At 38.7% G+C, this 23147-nt stretch overlaps 1 protein-coding gene across 3 annotated transcripts in view; it reads left to right on the top strand.

The window, feature by feature from the left end:
- slc7a3a (solute carrier family 7 member 3a) overlaps positions 1-22807 on the top strand; it is a 37888-nt gene extending 15081 nt beyond the window's left edge. For all 3 annotated transcript variants that reach the window (XM_061962587.2, XM_061962588.2, XM_061962585.2), the window contains exons 4-12: positions 1906-2089; positions 2170-2285; positions 7689-7911; positions 8001-8140; positions 8236-8338; positions 10809-11035; positions 11120-11286; positions 17127-17235; positions 19970-22807. In XM_061962587.2, coding sequence (XP_061818571.2) covers positions 1906-2089; positions 2170-2285; positions 7689-7911; positions 8001-8140; positions 8236-8338; positions 10809-11035; positions 11120-11286; positions 17127-17235; positions 19970-20118 — 1418 coding nt within the window. In that variant the 3' untranslated portion in view covers positions 20119-22807. The remainder of the gene's footprint in view (positions 1-1905; positions 2090-2169; positions 2286-7688; positions 7912-8000; positions 8141-8235; positions 8339-10808; positions 11036-11119; positions 11287-17126; positions 17236-19969) is intronic.
- The last annotated feature ends 340 nt before the right edge of the window (positions 22808-23147 follow it).

Here is a 23147-nt window from a genome sequence, read left to right as displayed (position 1 = left end):
ACGGAATTACTCTTTAATAAGTATAATTACTAGGAAAAGTAATTAATGCGTTAATAAAAAAAATAAAAAAATAATGTTTTATGCAGTTGAGACAAGTTTATAAGAGCAGTGTGTGTTGGTTTCTAAAAGGCGTTTTCCGTTGCCAAGCGACGTGTGACTTCAGTGAGGAACTGTTTTTGTTAGCTTTAGCAATTGGCAGCGACAGTTTGTCGACTCTGACGGCTGCTCTGTTAAATTTTTTCACCGGCTTGTGTTACCTCTGGTTAGGAAAGAGGAGCCGTCGCCCACTCCCGTCTACGGTGTGGGCACATCGAATGTACGTGAAGGTGAATGTGGCGGGTGGTCAGTGTCGCACAGATATATGTATTGCTGGATTGGGGAATTTAATTTAGTAGGTAAATCTACTGTTAAAATGTTGGTTAATGTACTTTTATTAGAATTTGCTTGAATGTTTAAAATGTGAGCAGAAAAGGTTTCCTCTTGTTAATTCAACCTAAAGTGTTGGTTGCACTTTATTCAAATAAGATGTGAATACATTGGCCATTAATTGTGGTTAACTTGCTGGTTTGAATCCATAATTAATTTATACATAATTCCCTGACAAGAAATAACAGGAATAGAGAAAACTGCACCTGCAGTGTCCAGTATTCAGTATTCATTTCAGTCACACTGCTTGATTTTTTTAATAAAAAGTTACTAAATCGATTTCAACTCATTGTTGAGGATTGTATAATTTTGGAAAAAAATTATATTGTCCCTGAATTGTATTAGCAACCACAGATATTGAATCTTTACACCCCTATTACGTGTAGATTGGTCCTGACAGTATATTTAATGATGGTAAAGGGCTGATGGTCCAGCACCATCATTTCCATGACGAAATCGCAGTGTCCTCTCTGGACAAATTCTTGTCACTTTTCAAAGGCCACGGCAATAGGAACAAGCCCCGCTCTTTTCTGTACGTGTTTCTTCGGTATCAGGTATCTTCCGAGGCTTTCAAAACGCTGTCGTAGCGATGCTGATATTTCAGGTGGCTAATAAGGTTTTATGTGTTGAAGCACAATGTTTGTTTTTAACTCCTTGCAGAATATTTGCAAAACATTTGGTGCTAACTGCACACGAAAAGTCTTCATATGAAACACATTCCACACAATCGACTCCATGTGTGTTTATAATTAACTCGGAGGAACATTTACAACATGCTTACAGCCCGAGAAAAGGAGCACTTGATTTCCCCCCCCTAACCCAGCAAAAGCATTGTACGGATAATCTCGCATCATTGGAGCATTATTTTTTTTAAATCAGTTATCGTAGTTATTTTTGAATATTATCGGTGTGGCGTCATAACCTCTCATATCGGCCCGATAATTAGCGTAGTCCTAATTTTTTATTTAAACAGTATTTTATTTGTTTTTTTTATAGTAACTTAGAGGACTAGTGAAAAAATAGTGCAAGTGGTTAAAAACATGCTCATATTTAACAGTGTATCACAAAGGGCCAGACAATGCGTAAATAAATACATGTGAAAAAAATTTGACAGCTTGAGGTGCCTGCATTCTTTCATGATAGTCGTGAAAAATTAAGACTAGATTAACACAAAATCATTCAACTAAATTACCAAAAATCATTTAGATACAAAGGATGTTTGTTTACATGAAAGAGTATCAGCACACCAATCAAAGTCCAGAACCAAAATGTTACCATTTGTTCGTTTAGCCCTGGTGAAGGTTGTCTCCTGTAATTTGGGTGATGCATTCATCCACCAGCCTTAATGCTTGTCACAGTATTATTGTGTGGGATGACACACAGGAACATGGATGACTGGTGTCAGGAATGGTGACATCTCAGCCCACGCTCCGGAACATAACTTTGGCGACTGAAATGTGTTTAAATTTGTGCCCTCAGGACTCCTGGCCTTTGGCGTGAGCGAGTCAGCGCTGGTAAACAAGATCTTCACCGGCATCAACTTGGTGGTCCTGGGCTTCGTGATCATCTCGGGCTTTGTTAAAGGAAACACAGCAAACTGGAACTTGACGTTGGATGACTATAACGGTTTCCTTAACAGCACCAACAGAAGCGGGTCTGCAACGTCAGTATACTCTATCTATAATTGTCTCCTCTCAATTTAAGAGGCCCTGCATTTGACCCAATATGTCTTCTGTCACCTAGTGCTGGCGAGCAATTTGGGACCGGTGGTTTTGCGCCGTTCGGCCTCGCTGGTGTCCTGTCTGGTGCCGCCACCTGCTTCTATGCCTTTGTGGGCTTTGACTGCATCGCCACCACAAGTATGTGACCATTATTTTGTTGAGGTCACACCTGTGTCTTTTAGACCAGTGCTCCCCAACCTTTTTTTTATTTTGGTTTTGTTTTTTGTCATATAAAAATACAATCATGTGTGCTTACAGACTGTATCCCTGCAGACTGTATTGATCTATATTGATATATAATGTAGGAACCAGAAATATTAATAACAGAAAGAAACTACCCTTTTGTGCGAATGAGTGTGAATGGGGGAGGGAGGTTTTTTGGGTTGGTGCACTAATTGTAAGTGTATCTTGTGTTTTTTATGTTGATTTAATTAAAAAATAATAATAATACATTTTAAATTTCTTGTGCGGCCCGGTACCAATTGATCCATAGACCGGTGGTTGGGGACCACTGTTTTAGACCACAGGTTCTTAACCTTTTTGAACTCGGGCCCAACTTTTGCACTACAGATATTAACACTAAATTAGTAATCATACTATTGATTTTAATCATATTCTATAATTATATCTAACCTACTTGCAGTTAAACTGAATAAACCTTGTCAAATCATATAAAAGCATGTGTTAATCACAAAGATGAAGATCAAGGCTTAGATCAGGCTGATTATAAAAATAAGTACTAATCAAATATACTACAAAAGAAAGCACTCATAAAAACGAATGAAAAATACATTCACGTACAATTACACAGTGCTAAAATACATTCTAACTAAATAAAAAAGAAATAATAATAATTTGTTTCTTAAAAAAACTGTCGATAAAATGTAAGTGCTTGTAAAATACAGCTTCACCACTTTAGTCAAAATTTTTGTTCTTAAGAAACTTCTTTGACTTTAGCGCCAGACTTCTTCTTTATGTTTTATGTTGACTTTTACGTTTTGTTTGTTATTGGCATTACTGCCACAAGTGGTGAAAAAGTGTATTACAATTAAGTACCGCTACGACCCAAGTGGACCACAGCTGAGAAACAGACATTTTTGGCAGCGCTCGAGGCCCCAACAATGGTTAAGAAACACTGTTTTTAAGAGCTGGCCGCATTGAAAATAACAAAACAGGACATCAATGTGCCGCCAATTGAGAAAAGTATTTTAATTGGTACTTAATTAAGCCGCTGTATGTATTCCCTTGGATTGCAACTAAAGACTATTTTGATAGTCGACTAATTTCCTAACGATAAGTTGACAAATCGGATTATAAAGGATAAACCTATTTAGTGGCTCAAATTTAGCCATCTGCTTTTAAATTCAGCTTGCGATATTTTTGGCATTTGCTTACTAACAAAGATGATTCATTCATTCAGAAATATTTATTGATACTGTAACTGTGCTGCTGATTAGGCTGTTACAAAAACAAAATAACTATTTAACTTTTGTCCATTTAAAAGCAAGTATAGGTCCAGTGCTGACAAAAACAAAGTGTCATGTTTTATTTAAACAAAGAACGGTAAAAATATCAGCAATAAAAACAAACAACAAAGCTATATAACTTTCCCAAAAAGAAATATGCATTTTGAGATGATTTGTTTAAAATGCTGCACACAGGTTAATCATTGATAATTGATCAACTCCTGGCATTTTTAGCAATCTAATAGGCTCTATTAATTGTGAACATCTTAGCTGTATTATAGATTGTATATTTATGATATTTGCACCATGTTGCCTAATGTTCATGGATGTCTGTGTGTGATTGACGTTTATTTGGCTTCACACCTAAAGTTTACTGTCAAAAAAAAAAAGAAGTACTTGAATTGATTTAGACAAACTTTAGCTGGCGGACTTTGGCTAAAATTATATTTAAATCTATTTTCAATCAAGTTCGTCTCACACTTGGGTATCTAGCAAGGTGACCATTTAACCATCAGATGTCTGACCTCATGCCTCCGCTTTAATGCTCCCCTATCACAGATGTACTGCCATAATAAGTAAGGTCCGCTTTGCAAAATGAGCAAGGTATTCATGCTTTTAACGTTGCATGTTTACACTTACGATAAGTGTACACAAGTGTTGTTCTTGGTCACATGTTCGACATAAGTGGTGCTTTCAGGCCAGCAGGATTATACAGGACTGTCTCCGAAAATTTGAATATTGTGATAAAGTCCTTTATTTTCTATAATACAATTTGAAAAAAACAAAAATGTAATACATTCTGGATTCATTACACATCAACTGAAATATTGCAAGCCTTTTATTATTTTAATATTGCTGATTATGGCATACAGCTTAAGAAAACTCAAAAATCGTACCTCAAAAAATTTGAATATTTCCTCAGACCAAGTAAAAAAAAAAGATTTATAACAGCAAAACAAAATCAAACATTTGAAAATGTCAATTAATGCACTCAGTACTTGGTTGGGAATCCTTTTGTACGGATTACTGCATCAATGCGGCGTGGCATGGAGACAATCAGCCTGTGGCATTGCTGAGGTGTTGTGGATGCCCAGGATGCTTCAATAGCGGCCTTTAGCTCATTTGCATTATTGGGTCTGGTGTCTTTCAGCTTCTTCACAATACCCCACAAATTCTCTATGGGGTTCAGGTCAGGGGAGTTGGCAGGCCAATTGACGACAGTAATGTCATGGTCAGTACACCAGTTACTGGTGGTTTTGGCACTGTGGGCAGGTGCCAGATCGTGCTGGAAAATGAAATCATCTCCATAGAGCTTTTCAACAGATGGAAGCATGAAGTGCTCTAAAATCTCTTGGTACACAGCTGCATTGACTCTAGACTTGATGAAACACAGTGAATCAACACCAGCAGCTGACATGGCTCCCCAAATCATTGCTGACTGTGGGAACTTCACACTGGATTTCAAGCAACTTGGATTTTGCTCCTCTACAGCCTTCCTCCAGACTCTAGCACCTTGACTTCCAAATGAAATACAAAACTTGCTTTCTTCTGAAAACAGGACTCTGGACCACTCTGCAACTGTTCAGTGCTTCTTTTCCATAGCCCAAGTCAGACGCTTCTAGAGATTTTAGAGCACTACATGCTTCCATCTGTTGAAAAGCTCTATGGAGATGATGATTTCATTTTCCAGCATTTCCCACTTGAAGCCAAACCACCACCAGATGATGGACCCCCTGCTGTTTTTCTTGGGAATTAATTCTTCCTTCATTTGTTACCAGATTCGCATCTTCTTTCTCTCGTATTACCACTCGCATCACAGCTAACGTTACCCATGCCTCTACCTCTCTGCTCCGCGAGGGCGTATACGTATGTGACGTATGACGTGACAGTATGTGACGTATGTAGAAGGTGCGCTTGCTGTCTGTGAGAAGGAGACACAAGAAGGAGTGGGAAGAGCCTGACGTGTAAGGCCAGCAGCTAAAAGCAACTGCGTGAGAATGTATACTCGAATATCACGATATAGTCCTTTTCTATATCGCACAGAGACAAACCCGCGATATATCGCGTATATCAATATATTGCCCAGCCCTACTTCACCGTAATACACATGTAATACCTTACTATGTTGCTAAACACGTTATAATTCTATGAGTGTTGGGTTTCAGCAGCACAGGCGTGCCTTCGCTCTTTAATATTGTTCCCAGGGCTCTGTGTACGTGCAGGCTGGTTTTAAAGATATTGTACATTTCATTGTACATATAAAGTATATCAAAATAAACATAATAGGAGGTGTACTGCCACTAAGTGAGCTATTGCTGCTTTTTTCAGGCTTCTGATTGGACAAAATGTGCATGACAGCAGGTGTATGCGTTTGTGTGTAAACATAGACAGTTTTGAAACTACACTTGTGTGGATGTAGATCGTTTTAACCCCAAATATGTTTTTTTTTTAAACTCTCCGTGTTCCTGTGGACATAGTCTTAATCTCAAATGAATGAGAAGTGTTTTGTTAGGAATGTGCCGATCCCTGCAGGTGCGGTGGGTGGTTCCCGTGGCCCCGTGCTGGGCGGTCCTGTGGCGGCCGACTTGGGTGGGATGGCCTGGGGGGGGTTGCTGATGGGGCCTTCCTCAGAGGTTGTCACGTGAAGACATCACGTGACAACCAGGTACTAAAATAAACACACAGGTCTGGCTATAATAATAACCAATTGCAATGTCTGTGAGAAAAAGACGGAGACGGACGTGCGTGCACAAAACAGAATGTCGGAATTGTATCTGTTGTTGGCACAAAGCAATATAACTTAATAAAAGAAAGTAGTTTCGTACTTTGACTTCTTCTGGACAAAACAACAAAAGCTAAAAAACAACACATTCAGTAATTATTTTTAGAGCACACTGAGATATTGAGGACACAATATCAGTTTATCACATACAATAATTTGTGCATTTCAAGCACAACGGCTGCTCTGCTCTGCTCAGGGACCCTTCTCGGCAAAAGCTGAACAATCAGAGCCTGCGGTCGGCAGCATTTTTGGCAGTCGGGTCATATTATGAAAAAAAAAAATTCCACATTTAAAACACTTTCTTGTGGTCTACATAACATCTATTGGTGTTTATTTGTAAAACATAATCCATGCAAAATTTGGACCAGAGTCTTAAAGCCGCTTTCTGTCCCTATAAGATGCGCCGTTTTGTGGGCGGTCTTATTTACGTGTCTCCATTTCGATCGCGGCTTTTCCTCGCAAGCCATGTTGTAGTTTTTGCGCTTCCATATGGAAATTACTGACAGAAATGGGTTTGAACTATACGCTACTTTGCATTAGAAATGGCAACAGTGGAGGATGCATATATGCATGTACGAGCCAGTCTGTCCCACAACAAGAGGACAGAAAAAATAAAGGAGCTTACTGACTATACCGTTGGACTACAATGGCAGACTCGTGCAAAGTATTTTGAGTAAATCTCTACCATATATGGAGATGGGAATGGCAAATGTGAAGCATGTCACAAATGGGACAAATTCCAAACGGCTAGTTTAAAAAAAGGCAAGATTGTTTTATAAATATCTCCGCAATGCCTCCTTGGTTTGGTTTCAAATTTTTGGGATTTATGCAGATCCCAAATACACAAAAACGGGTACCAATAGGTAAGAATGTTGGTTTTGCCTAATAGCGCCCCTTTAAGTTCCTGGACACAAGAGGACTTAAAACGGCAAAAAGATTTACATTTATAATGGATAATAGTTTTGGATTTTGTTTATTTATTGTGTACAATTTTGACTTTGTTTTGATCAAACAATTGTATGTAATAAAAGAAAATAAGGAACTTGAAATAACATCTTGGTTAAACACTCAACATATATACATTGAAAAATGTACAATCATACATCTGATAGTTATCGGTCTCATTCAATCTCACTCATGGATGATCGGAATCGCCAGCATAAATCGCTGATAGAAACATCCCAACGCTTTATAAATAAAGGTTGATTAATTCAACACCGCTAGGCATTTGCCATGTCAGCACCTCATTCTCAACCTAATGCCCCCCCCCCCCCCCCCCCCCCCCCCCTACAGGCGAGGAGGCCAAGAATCCCATGCGCTCCATACCCATCGGCATCGTGGCCTCGCTTCTCATCTGCTTCTTTGCCTACTTTGGCGTGTCTGCCGCTCTAACTCTCATGATGCCCTACTACGAGCTGAACACCCAGAGCCCCCTGCCCGAAGCTTTTACCTACGTGGGCTGGGCTCCGGCCCGCTACATCGTGGCCGTGGGCTCCCTCTGCGCTCTGTCCACCAGGTAAATGACGACTTCTATTCGGGTTGTATAATTGTGTGGGTGCAAATGAAATACAATTATACCAACTTGTCTTCACCGTCTTCTCCTAGCTTGCTTGGCTCCATGTTCCCTATGCCCCGCGTCATCTACGCCATGGCGGAGGACGGGCTGCTGTTCCGTTCTCTGTCCAGGATGAACCTTCGCACCAAGACTCCTCTGCTGGCCACCATTGTTTCTGGCATTGTCGCAGGTAAACTGCCTCTGTTGGGATCAAAGACAGCACTTTTACAAGCAGTATGACTTTATTGTAAGTTGAGATTTTCTCTAAAATGTGTCTTCCCACAGCTCTGATGGCCTTCCTGTTCGACCTCGCAGCGTTGGTTGACCTCATGTCCATCGGAACTCTGCTAGCATACTCGCTAGTGGCCATCTGTGTTCTCATCCTCAGGTAAACACCTTCAATCACCAATAGTTTAGAGACACTTTCTCCTTCAATACCGTGAGAAATTGTCTCTAAAACTTTTAGACTGGTAAAGAGCAATTTGGAGATAACTGTAGATGTTTCTAGAGCAGGGGTGTCCAAACTTTTTCAACTAAGGGTCGCACATTGAAAAAAAGCATGTGGGGGGCCATTTTGATATTTTATAATATATATATTTTACAAACCAATACAAATCACTGATTTGTGTAACCTTAAGGGTTCCCCAGGGACCCAGAAGTGTCTCAGTCATAAAAATGTTAAAAACAAGTAATACTGTATATATTTTTTATTCAACGCTTAAAATACCAGTAGAGTGGAAAAACAAGTTGCCTCTATATTGAAGCTATTATCATATATATTTGCAAATAAATAGATATTATCAAAATAGTATTAATCTCACGGAGATTCCCGAGCCATTTTGAGAGGTAATGAGGAAGCCAGACACATCATCGCGTGACGTAGTAATAATAATTCATTAATTTTGATGTATTATTTTTTCAGCAATGCTTAAATGGCAGCTTTGTATTATTAGAGTCAACATTGCAACTTTTTCTCGTTACATTTCACTTTTTTGCTCTCTTTCTTTCACGGTTATGATTTTTGGGTGTTTTTTATAGTGTTTTTAGAATGTGTCGCGTTCGTTAAAAAAATTAGCTGCGGGCCGCAAATGGCCTCTGGGCCACACTTTGTACACATGTTAGATCTTTCGGAAAGTAATACTTAGCCATTTAAAATAGTTTATTTTTAGTTCCAACAATTTGGCCATGGAGCCCTGCGTTTAAAACGGTGGTCTCAAACTCAAATTTACCGGAGGGCCGCTGGATGGAGTCGGGTTGAGGCTGGGCTGCATGAAGTATTCACTTCAGAGACACGTTTTACAGGGTTTCAGTGGGTTATTAAAAAGCATTAAAAGTCATTAAATAGATTTTGCGAAAATTAAGGCTTTGAATGGCATTAAAAAGCATTATATTTGTATCCATAGGCATTCAAAAAATAATCAAATGTAGGTTTGGGCCGATAGTCAATCAATCAATTAATGGAAGGATAAATAAAAATTAACTTAAAAACTTTGCTGTCATTGATAAATTGCTATGTCTGTTTTTCATCGTCTCTGGTTTTTAAACTGGATACAAGAGGTATCACTTTCCATCGCTCTCAGCACCTAAGCACGTTTACTCGAGGGTGGAATTAAATGAACCGAGTGAAACCTCTCGTCAGTCTTGCACAATCTTTGTTTGGGTACGCGCAGGCGGGACCTACTAGCAATTCTCTTCCACACGTTTTTCCTGTGTGAGCAACCTGAACTCTAGTTGACTAGCTATTAGCTTCCTCAAATCGAATGTAAAAATGTTTCGACACTGTTGATTTCACCAAGAGATTGTCAGAGACACTTTCGTTTGCATACAGGAAGTTGCTCTTTGTTTTTGCCCAAGTGTGTTTGTTGTGCTGTCATTTTTGTGTCTGTACCAGTATTGTAGTTAATTTTCTTTTTTGCATACAGGAAGTTGCTCTTTGTTTTTGCCCAAGTGTGTTTGTTGTGCTGTCATTTTTGTGTCTGTACCAGTATTGTAGTTAATTTTCTTTTTAGTGGTATTCCAGATTGCCATAATATATGTAACTACTAGCTGCCCCAGGGTGTGCAAAGTTACAATTACAATGAACTATAAAGTTACGTAAAGGGCCACAAAATATGGGCAAATGCCCCTCAGGGTGCGAGTTGGAGACCCCTAGTTTAAGGCAATCAAATCATTGTTTCACTTGCTGTAGTTATAATGGCCCCTTGTTCCAGTACTTTTGTCCACATTACTTTAGTGTAATCTTTTTCAGCTCAAGGTCTAAATAATTACGCCTTTACTTTTTTATCTAAGAAAGCTGCACTAATGATGTTGTGGAATATGCTATAAAAACACACACACACACACACACAAAAATATCTGCGATGTGGTAGAAGCCGCAATATTTTAAGTGGTTTCACCACACGGCAGATGTTTATTTTCATTTATTTTTAATTTTTTTAAAGCATATTGTACAATTTTGTGGTCCTACATTTAACGTTTTCTATCATAGAAATTGTTAAATAAAACTAAAAATGTCAAAACTACAGTAGTATTGTTCACCAGAGGAGACCAAACCAATCAAAGTGCGATATTGGATTACAAGCGTGTAATTGTGATTAAAGGGTGTCATTTAATGTATAGTCGGCTATCATAATTTAGAAAAAAACTTAAATAAGTCATATACAGATTTTTATGCTAGGGCATTGAAAATATTTATTTTATATTTAATAATTCCGACTGCGCACAAATTCATTTATCATGGGCTGGTCGGGAACCCAGGAAAAGCAATATGTCGACAGGGACTTATTTTTAGTAATACAACTTAATCGGGTTTCAACATGAATCTGTCCTGGAAGTAAGCCCCTTTGTTTCTGCCAAAGGTACCAACCAGGAACCTTGAACTCGTCCAGCCAGACAGAGAAGCTAGTGGAGCTCGTAGAAGGCGAGAAGGTGGCAGTAAGCGGCGGGGACAGCGGCGATGAGTACACTGAGAACGAGGAAAAGCCCCTCCAAGAGGCTTTCACTTTCAAGCTGCTCTTCTGCCCGAGCGGAAAGACCCCCACGCAGACCTCGGGGACAATCGTGTACGCCACCACCGCCGTCATCTGTAAGTACAGAATACCATAAGATGTGGGCGAGTAAATTTTCCACCATCTTGACAACAAGCCTTCTTAATGTCGGCTCTCAACAGCCATCTTGATCACCGTACTGTGCATCATCCTGGCCAACTGTCTGCGGCAGCTGCTGGACGGAAATGGAATCGTGGTGGCGACTTGTGTCATTTTGGCTCTGCTGTGCGGCGTCTGCCTTATCATCATCTGCAGGCAGCCCGAGAGCAAGGAGGCCCTGACCTTCAAGGTAACCATTTCTTAGAAAATCACCTTGGTTGTGGTTTGGTATGTTGCCGTGTTTTCTGCTACACTCCATTTAGCAGCTGGGAACATTCTTTCACTGCAACAAACGATTGAAATGACTTTCACGCGCAAATACGGGTACTTTCATCGCTTTCGACTGACCTACATAAAGTACATTTAGTGTGTAAACAAAGGGTTTATTTTCAATCAGATTCTACACAAGCACTGAATATTTCAAACTACATTTTGTACACTGTGCTGCTCTCCAGCTACACATTTTGTTGTATTTCCAGTTGTGTCAGTTTCAAATTCAGTTCACGAAACCTGGATTATACTCCTGTGCGGAGAAACTAGTGTACGCTAAGCCGGTTTACTCATCCATCTGCAAACACTCCTGCACAGCGTGACAGGCACCCCTGGGAAAACCCCAACGGATGTCAAGTACTGTAAAGGCTGTGATTGGTCAGCTCCTCTGATTTCAGATCAATATTTGCAACAACAAAAATTCCATCTGCAATAACACTCCCCATCCCTCTTTAATTACTAGGAGTGTGCTTCTCTACCTTAAATGGCAATCCGATATGAATCTCGATACATGGGTTACGATACGATTCACTAAGAATACTTTTATTTAAAACATCACAATACGATACGATTTGATGCAGTTTGAAGCTTTGCAAGGTGAAAAAAAAAAAGTGTTATGTCCGAACAATGTGGTGTTTATTTGTTAAATAGAAAAATACAAAACAGACGGTTTCTGTATTGTTAGCAAATAGAACTATCAACTTCAAGGCATTGCAATCCATAAACTTAAAATAAAAGATGATGTGAGTGTGAGTTAAAAAATGCAAATTATGATTAGAACTGTAAATTAATTTTCTTCTGTTGATCTTAGTTTACCGTATTTTTCGGGCTACAAATCGCAGTTTTTTTCATAATTTGGCCAGGGGTGCGACTTATACTCAGGAGCGATTTATGTGTGAAATTATTATCACATTACCGTAACATATCCAATAATATTATTTAGCTCATTCACGTAAGAGACTAGACATATAAGATTTCATCGTATTTAGTGATTAGGAGTGACAGATTGTTTGGTAAACGTATAGCATGTTCTATATGTTATAGTTATTTGAATGACTCTTACCATAATATGTTACGTTAACATACCAGGCACGTTCTCAGTTGGTTATTCATGCGTCATATAACGTACACTTATTCAGCCTGTTGTTCACTATTCTTTATTTATTTTAAATTGCCTTTGAAATGTCTATTCTTCGTGTTGGGTTTTATCAAATACATTTCCCCAAAAAATGCGATTTATACTCCAGTGCGACTCATAGATGTTTTTTTTCCTTCTTTATTATGCATTTTCGGCCAGTGCGACTTATACTCCGAAAAATACGGGTAGTTGTATTTTAATTTGTTCTACATTGTTAAGTTAGAGTATCAAATTTGATCAAAAGACAGAAGGGTTGTGATGTTCACAAGCGAAGCAAATCTATTGACTGACTGATTGACATGAACGATAGGTCTGTTTTTATTTGAAGAATGACAGTGATTGATTGATTGATTGATTGATTGATTTGAAACTTGTATTAGTAGATTGCACAGTACAGTACATATCCCGTACAATTGACCACTAAATGGTAACACCCGAATAAGTTTTTCAACTTGTTTAAGTCGGGGTCCACGTTAATCAATTCCTGGTAAATGATGAAACATTGACATCTCAAACAAGGCAGAAGCAGCTTTGCACATCTTTTGAGAAAGAAAGGGACTAAGACGAGTTGGAAAGATTCCAGATTTATAGAGAAAGTCGCCAAGTTGACAACACTGCACTGATGTTTGTGTGGAAAATAAAGACATAAAGACGCGCCTTAAATTGCTTCTGAATGGTTTACATTGCGTGGTACTCTCGTATTACGTCATCACAGAAGTCTCGCAAGATTACAGCGGCCATATTTGTTAAGGGTGTGGGGAAAAATCAATTCGAATTCAACTCGCCATTCTCACGTTGTGCGATTCAGTATCGATTCTCATTTTTCAAAAATCGATTTTATTTTATTTTTTAAAATGTTTTATTTATTTTTATTTTTATTAATCAATCCGACAAAACAATACACAGCAATACCATAACAATGCAATCCAGTTCCAAAACCAAACCCGACCCAGCAACACTCAGAACAGCAATAAACAGAGCAATTGAGAGGACACACAAACACGACACAGAACAATCCAAAAGTAGTGAAACAAAAATTATATTATCAACAGCATAGGGCTGGGCGATATATCGATATACGCGATATATCGCGGGTTTGTCTCTGTGCGATATAGAAAATGACTATATTGTGATATCGAGTATACGTTCTCACGCAGTTGCTTTTAGCTGCAGGCATTACACTACAGGCTCTCCTCCTCTTTCCAGTCTCTCCTTCTCACAGACAGACAAGCGCACCTTCTTACACACGTCACATACTGTCACGACATGCGTCACATACGTATATGCCCTCCTAGAGCAGAAAGGTAGCAGCATGGCTAACGTTAGCTGTGATGCTAGCGGAGTGGTGCGAGCGCGAATACAAGAGAAAGAAGGTTCGAATCTGGTAACAAATGGAGGAATAATTAATTCCCCCAACAAACAGCAGGGGGCCATCGTCTGGCGGTGGTTTGGCTTCAAGTGGGAAGATGTCGAACAGACAACCGTAATTTGTCAAGTGTGGGGCAAAAGCGTTGCTATAAAAAGTAGCATTAATGTAACAAACAGTTCAGGGTGTCCCAAGTTACTGGAGTGTGTTAGTAAGGAGGAGGAATTGTGTCCCTCCAGAGTTGTTGCCCTAGGGCAGTGACATAGGGTGTGTGTGGTTGTGGAAGGAGGTGTGTGATGTTGACATTAAAGAAGCGGTGGCTACCGAACCTGCTCTAATGTCTCCCGTTTATTATTTTACTAGATAAGTACACTGTATAGGTGAACCCAGGACACTCGGCTACACTGCTAATATGTAGCATCATTTGAAAAGTCACCTGCTAGACAATGAAGAGGGCTTACTCCGCACGTCAATATCTCCGTTCGGTGCCACACGTCCACACCATCAAAATGCCGAGGCAAACATTTCCAGATCAACACCGTATGAAAAAAAGAGTGATTTTTTTTTAGTTGTGATTTCCTTCTCTGCATGAAAGTTTAAAAGTAGCATATATTAATGCAGTATGAATAAGAATGTTTTAATGTAGACACATAGAATCATCATACTGCTGTGATTATATGCATCAAGTGTTCATTCAAGGCTAAGGCAAAATATCGAGATATATATCGTGTATCGCGATATTGCCTTAAAATATTGCGATATTAAAAAAAGGCAATATCGCCCAGCCCTACAACAGCGGTATCAATATTACTAACAATTTCAACATAGCAGTGATTAAAAATCCTTCATTGACATTATCATTAGACATTTATAAAAAAAATAAAAAAGAACAATAGTTTTACAGTGGCTTACACTTGCATCGCATCTCATAAGCTTGACAACACACTGTGTCCAATATTTTCCACAAAGATAAAATAAGTCATATTTTTGGTTAATTTAATAGTTAAAACAAATTTACATTATTGCAATCAGTTGATAAAACATTGTCCTTTACAATTATAAAAGCTTTTTACAAAAATCTACTACTCTGCTTGCATGTCAGCAGACTGGGGTAGATCATCCTTCAAAACCGCAATAAAAGTACACCTCCAGGCAACTTCAACCCTAAACTAACACCCTCCCCGGATTGTTAATAATCAAATGTAGATACTTTTTCTTATGCCTTCTGATCTCTCTTTCTCGCTCTCTCTCTACATATCCTACCAAGTCAGACCTACACTGTTTCAATATCCACTTCTCTGTTCTCAATAGTTGATGACTGATGATAACAACCAAACCTAACCCCCTCCGCACCCCGGATTGTAAATAATTCAATGTATATACCCTGATGATTATCTTGTGTGATGACTGTATTAATGATGATAGTATATATCTGTATCATGAATCAATGAATCAAAGTGGACCCTGACTTGAACAAGTTGAAAAACTTATTCGGGTGTTACCATTTAGTGGTCAATTGTACGGAATATGTACTTCACTGTGCAACATACCGGTACTAATAAAAGTATCAATCAATCAATCCTGCTGAAATCCTATGTATTGAATGAATAGAGAATTTTTTTGAATCGGAAAAATCGATTTATAATCTAATCGTGACCCCGAGAATCGATATTGAATCGAATCGTGGGACACCCAAAGATTCGCAGCCCTGATATTTGTATCAGACCTACAAACAACCGATTCATGACTTTCCAACCGGACATCGACCGATCCATACTACATATAGATCGAGCCAAAAGCTCGTCAAACGATGTAATCATATCTCTAACGTTAAAAAACAGTTATCGGTTTTTACCGATTCATTTTTAAACTCCTATTAATTACCAGGGATGTGACGAAGGAAGCTAACAAGCAAAATAGTTGATGGTTGACGTCACGTCACACGCTCAACCCTGACGAAGAGCTGTAAAAGCAGGGGTGTCCAAAGTGCGGCCTCGGGGGCTTTTTGTGCCTCGCAGCACATATTACAAAATGGTTCCAATAGTATCAGAATAGAATAATAATCAAATATGTCTGGCAAGTATACCATTTGGAAAGTTGCACATTTCTGTAACACAATCGTAAAAAACAAAATAAAGTATGATACAATACTAATACAATTAGTGAAATGATAAACTGCTTTTAGAAAGTCCATTATTTTGCATTTTTTTGCCTCATTAGTCATGTTTTTTCTTCAGGCGTTGTAATGTCGTAGTTTGTGCGGCGAACCCTGCACACACAATGAGTGTGAAAAATTAGTACGGTACATATCTTTCTCCGATGCCACCATGGCTAATTGTGTGTTTGTCACATTTGTATTGTGCTTCATGCTTGTTGTCTTTTTTCACCATTTGTTTTCAGTACTGCTGGTCGCTTCTTATCATTGAGGCTGCGTATGACGCGGTGTGATATTAGATTATAGACGTATTAGAGGGAGACAGGAAGACGCTGCCCTCTCATACCCAACACTTTACACTCACTGCAAACTGCATATCTACAACATGAAGGCCAAAACTGAAAATAAGTCAACACTGCTGACATACTAGCCAGCAAGCTTGATGCCTGCGGAGCACATCGCAGTTTGATAAGTATACCGATATCATTATCAGGAGTTTGCAGAGAAATAGTGTCACCTAATAGCCATATTGCTCATCCCAGTCCGATATTAGTATTGATCGGATATCAGCAAAAACAAGGCTTATATTGTCCTAACTCCGATACAAGCAGCCCTGCAGCGTGTTTACTCACTTCCAATAAGCATACAAGGTTGGTCTTTTCTTGTATTTTAGTCGAGTCATTTTCAAAAAGTAAACATAACGGGCTGTAGTCTTGTATGAGCTAGCAGCTACACAACAGCTAAGCACACAATCTGGACATATGTAATAGGTGACCTAATTAAACAATTTTGCGGTCTGAAACACGACATTTGTCAATACAAAGAAGTATTAAACAATTATAGTTGCATATTAATCACGGTTGCAAGGTCTCCAAGGCAGTATCCAGTAACAAAAGTGTCCGCATCATTCAACTTACTGCATCACATGAGCTCAAATTAATACATTGTTGCCAAGGCGTCATAAAAAAATAATTACCACTCCACTTCAACTTAAATACAGCATAAGTTCATTCCAGACAGTTTTTTTGGTAGCATATTTTTTCTAGAACTCCAAATGTTCAAACACTGTAAGGTTTATCGTATTGTTTCACTCTTTTCCAGGTTCCTCTGCTCCCTTGGTTGCCTCTCTTCAGCGTCTTTGTCAACATCTACCTCATGATGCAGCTTGATCAGGGCACCTGGTATCGCTTCACCGTCTGGATGGTCATCGGTACGTTACCAGCCTTCTTTGTTCTCTTTCACGCTCACCCTTTTTTCCGATCAACCCTTGCTTTTGACAAAACCTCAAACATTTCCACTGTGGGCCTCAAGTCATGCATTTTGAATAGTTTGCATCCACTGCACACTTTTAAGCAACTTGCATGTACCCCAAATGCACCTAAAGCACAATATACTGAAGTAAATGTTAACAGCTACGAATAAAATTGTTAACTTATCCTTTGGTAACATAAAACGTCAGCTTCCCAATAACTGCTGCAACCTATGAAATTCTAGCAATTTTAGATTTTCAATCCTTAAAAGCCAGTATGTTTGCAAAACAAATATTTCAGGAGTTTTTGCTTCCAATTCAATACTAGGCTCTGATGGAATTAATTTCCTGAAAAGTAGTGAACACAACATAATGGCCGTTGGCTAAGAAAAATCCACAAATTAGACGCACCGTTTTATAAGCCGCAGGGTTCAAAGCGTAGGAAAAAAGTAGCAGCTTATAGTCCGGAATTGACAGTATATTTCCTGCAGTGTCAGATTTTTTTTTTTTAAATAACAAAAAAAAAATCAGCTTCCTAAAAGCGTCTGTGAATATTTTATCCTTTGATAACATAAAACGTCAGCTTCCCAAAAATATGCTGCAACCTATGAAATTCTAGCAATTTTAGATTTTCAACCCTTAAAAGCCAGTATGTTTGCACAACCAATATTTCAGGAGTTTTTGCTTCCAATTCAATACTAGGCTCTGATGGAATTAATTTCATGAAAAGTAGTGAACACAACATAATGGCCGTTGGCTAAGAAAAATCCACAAATTAGACGCACCGTTTTATAAGCCGCAGGGTTCAAAGCGTAGGAAAAAAGTAGCAGCTTATAGTCCGGAATCGACAGTATATTTCCTGCAGTGTCAGATTTTTTTTTTTAAATAACAAAAAAAAAATCAGCTTCCTAAAAGCGTCTGTGAATATTTTATCCTTTGATAACATAAAACGTCAGCTTCCCAAAAATATGCTGCAACCTATGAAATTCTAGCAATTTTAGATTTTCAACCCTTAAAAGCCAGTATGTTTGCACAACCAATATTTCAGGAGTTTTTGCTTCCAATTCAATACTAGGCTCTGATGGAATTAATTTCATGAAAAGTAGTGAACACAACATAATGGCCGTTGGCTAAGAAAAATCCACAAATTAGACGCACCGTTTTATAAGCCGCAGGGTTCAAAGCGTAGGAAAAAAGTAGCAGCTTATAGTCCGGAATCGACAGTATATTTCCTGCAGTGTCAGATTTTTTTTTTTAAATAACAAAAAAAAAATCAGCTTCCTAAAAGCGTCTGTGAATATTTTATCCCTTGATAACATAAAACGTCAGCTTCCCAAAAATATGCTGCAAACCTATGAAATTCTAGCAATTTTAGATTTTCAACCCTTAAAAGCCAGTATGTTTGCAAAACCAATATTTCAGGTGTTTTTGCTTCCAATTAAATACTAGGCTCTGATGGAATTAATTTCATGAAAAGTAGTGAACACAAAACATTATGGCCGTTGGTTAAGAAAAATCCACAAATTAGACGCACCGTTTTATAAGCCGCAGGGTTCAAAGCGTAGGAAAAAAGTAGCAGCTTATAGTCCGGAATTGACAGTATATTTCCTGCAGTGTCAGATTTTTTTTTTTAAATAACAAAAAAAAAATCAGCTTCCTAAAAGCGTCTGTGAATATTTTATCCCTTGATAACATAAAACGTCAGCTTCCCAAAAATATGCTGCAAACCTATGAAATTCTAGCAATTTTAGATTTTCAACCCTTAAAAGCCAGTATGTTTGCAAAACCAATATTTCAGGTGTTTTTGCTTCCAATTAAATACTAGGCTCTGATGGAATTAATTTCATGAAAAGTAGTGAACACAAAACATTATGGCCGTTGGTTAAGAAAAATCCACAAATTAGACGCAACGTTTTATAAGCCGCAGGGTTCAAAGCGTAGAAAAAAATAAACAGCTTATAGTCCGGAATTGACAGTATATTTCCTGCAGTGTCAGATTTGTATTTTTTATAAATAACAAAAAAAAATCATCTTCCTAAAAGCGGCTGTGGATATTTTATTCCCCCCCCAATTTGAATACTACTTTAGCCCGAACTACAGTAGGAAGAGGATTCATATGGCCCCATTCGTCGCAGTTTACCTGACACATGAAACATGAGAAATGGTGGGTGGGGGTGTCACTACCCACTTGAGCCGCCAGGTGGCAGTAGAGTGTTGAATATCTTAAAATGTGTTTTGTAGCAATTTTCAAATTTGACCACAGTGTCAGTTGCTATGTATAGTGGCACTTTTCATCATTTTCAGCAGACTGCATTGCAAAATGATTCCTCTCACAGGAGATCCACCCAGGAATTGGCCCATCTGACTCCCTTCCCTACAGTGTACATATAAAATACTCATTCGGGTGTTTTTTTAACCCTTTAAAAAGGCCAGTGTGGTTACATTGCGCCACAAAACTCCAATAAAGACACTTTTTATGTACACGCCATTATTTAACGCCATCAGCAACACACACTTCATCACTTCAGTCTTTGCAGAAATGAATTAAAGCTGCAATGTTGTTGCTGTGTGCTTTGAATGGGGAAACGGCACCATCTAGTGGACAGAGTAAAAGAATGATCATATGCTTTCAGTGTCTTATTTATTTTAGCGCTCTGTTACGTGGCTTCCTGACTCCTCTCCTCTCGCCGCTCAGGTTTCATCATCTACTTCGCCTACGGCATCCAGCACAGCAGCGCCAACCAGTCGACCCCACGCAAATACGAGCCGGCCCTGCAGACCAAGAGCCCCATTTACAAGGGAGCCCCCGACGACAGCGACGTGGAGGGCGGCAGCAGCCCCTGATGTGGTCTTGGAGAAGGTGGGGGAGCGGGGGAGGGCGGAGCTTGAAAGAAGGGAGGAAGAGGCCACCAATCTTTACCTCTAAACTTGACGATTAAGACACTGTGACGTGTCGCTCTGTAGTTTGTTTGTAGTTAGCAACGTAGCCCTCGCTCTTAACGCTTTGACTGTGATTGTGAGGATTGCTTTCCTTCCTTGGGGATGATGGACTTGTATCATTTTCCAGTTGAAGACTTAATTGCACCAGCCTGTTGCTTTGTGTCTGCTGTGCGTGCGTATAAAGAGAGTAGTGCTGAAGCTAACAGCCTCCAGTCCATAGTGGACTTAATGCTGTGAGGTCACTAGCACACCATCCTTGTTGATGTCATCTACACAACTCTAAAGTTTTTAGTATCAGACCCCTTGTTTATTTAAAAATACATTCATTATTGGGACTTAGGTCAAACTTGAGGTTCCAACATGAGTTGCTGCACTGTAAATACACCTTTGTGCCATTCAAGGTCATGAATTTTTACTAACTGAGGGAAAACAGGTTGTTACATTGTGCAAATGATTTCAATTGACTTAAAAAAAAACAATACTTTTCCACTACACAGTAGCTTAAAACAGAGCAACTGCGAATACCGAGCCTCATTGAACGCATCAGTCACGACAATGGACAGGGAAAAACTAAGGGCTTGTTTACGCATTAGTCGGAACGCTAACAATAGGCAGAAAATGACTTAATGTTATCTGAGAGGAGACTAAGGGCTTAGTTACGCCTTAGTCAGAAAGCTAACAATACGCAGAAAATTAGTTCAGGTTATCTGAGAGGAGACTAACGCACTAGGTGAGACGCTAGCAACAGTAAGCATAAAAATTATTTAGGTTATCCGATAGGAGACTATGGGCCTGGTTACACGTGAGTTGGAATGCTAACAACAAATGACTTAAGGTTATCTGAGAGGAGACTAAGGGCTCTGTCACGCATTAGTCGGAACGCGAACACCAGTTGGCAATAAATTATGTTAATTTTTTTTTTTTTTTTTTATTAAATCAACATAGAAAAAAACACACGATACACTTTTAACTAGTGCATCAACCCCAAAAAAAAACGCTCCCTCCCCCATTCACACTCATACACACCCACTCACACAAAAGGGGTTGTTTCTTTCTGCTACCAATATTCTGGTTCCCACAACATGGACAACACTTCTGCAAGGGACACAGTCCCTGAAGCACACTTGATTGTTTGTGCTGCTGGTCCACTAACATTTTCATTTAATTACTTTTTTTTCTTTTTTTTTTATGTAATTATTTTTATCTTGTTTTACTTTCTTTTTTATCCAAGAAAATATTTATTTATCTTATCTAAAAAAAAAAAAAGGACCTTATCTTCACCAGACCTGGTTGTAAATGAAATTAGTTTTGTTTAAAGGTTGTTTTTTTTTTTAAACCAGGTTCAGTCCAGATAATGTCCAAGTCGGGTTCAGCAACACACGCCTTCATTCATGTACACTGAAAAAAAAAAAAAGAACAATTTTGTTTTTTTGTTAAGTTACCTGAGAGGAGACTGCGAGCGCACTGAGCCGTTTTAACCAGGCCAGGCTGGTGCCTAAGTAAGGTACCAAATGCCCAGCGAGTGTTGCAGCAAAGTGGAGATTGCGGAGCATAGAAAGTCACAGCAACTGGAACGTTGAAACGCCCAGCAGTCTGCTCATTAAATAGTACCTCCAATATCCTGTTGGTACTGTGCAGTGGAAAGGGTATTGTTAGACACCAAAACTTGTCATTCAGATTTAGGGAACTTAAGGAGTTTGTTATTGATTGATGAATGTGTGGAAGCTGGAGGGTTTTTACAACGAGAATCCGCCTCATGGCTAACGTTTTGTCGTTTTGTTGTTGAATTTCCTTGTGGGTTTTAGATTCAACTGAAACTTGGCAGCTTTGTCTGTTAAGTTTTGTTTCTTTCCAAGTAGAGTTGTCCATATTTGAATGTGCATTATAGAAGTGTGAGGAAAATTCTTCCCATTTATCACAATCAATTCATATCTATAGACAGGGATTTTTTTTTTTAAACTGGTATGTACATTTTTCAAGTTTGGGCTTCCCCAAAATGGGTTGCAGTGTCCAAGCGTAAAAAAAACCATGATTTTATTGATCATAACATAATATTGACTTTTCGATTCCTGTTTGTCGTGATACATTCATGTCTGTATCTTGTCATCATTTTAATGTTTGTACATTATTTGTTTTGGGGGGTTTTTTAGGGGGAAAGTCTGATCTAAGTTACCCTTTTTGACTAAAACAAATGAAATACTTCTGCTTTATGAAGAGTTGGTCTCTAAATTATGTCCCCCTGGGATTTATAATGTATGTGCTTTACTGTATATTGTACAGTATTTGTGTACAATTATTTATATAATGTTGTAAATTTAATGACTGCCCACTATACCAAAAGCTGTTGAAAATTTTGGCTTTGTTGATTTTATTCAATAAGCAATGCCTGAAGAATCTTCTATGTGATAGGAAAGCACAAAGGCTGGTTGATCAGATTTCAAAATGTTAACATGACACAGCTACGCCTCAATTTTGCATCCAGTCCTTGTGCCTTTCTCAACTATCATTACCCCTCTTTTATTTTGCTAATTGAAATTTGTTTTATAAACTGTACATATAGCTGTCATGTAAAAATAAACCATGCTGTACTTTCGAGTATTTGTTTGTTTTTTAATGTTTTTCTTTGTCCATATGAGCTCTAAACAAATTTTATACTGTCGCCTTGAGGGGTTTTACTATCACCTTAAACACATTTACATGTTATATTTGGATCCAAGTGACGTAAATGTTTTAAATAGGTCACCAATGATTCCTGGGCGCGGCCACCGCTGCTGCCCACTGCTCCCCTCACCTCCCATGGGGTGATCAAGGGTGATGGGTAGAGAATAATTTTGCCACACCTAGTGTGTGTGTAACAATCATTGGTACTTTAGTAACATTTATTAACATTCTAATGTACCGAGTGCGCCACCTACAGTGACAACATGAACTGC

This window comes from Nerophis lumbriciformis, linkage group LG09 (assembly GCF_033978685.3).
Source record: "Nerophis lumbriciformis linkage group LG09, RoL_Nlum_v2.1, whole genome shotgun sequence".
NCBI classification, from domain to species: domain Eukaryota; kingdom Metazoa; phylum Chordata; class Actinopteri; order Syngnathiformes; family Syngnathidae; genus Nerophis; species Nerophis lumbriciformis.
This window is presented reverse-complemented; position numbering and strand designations above follow the sequence as displayed.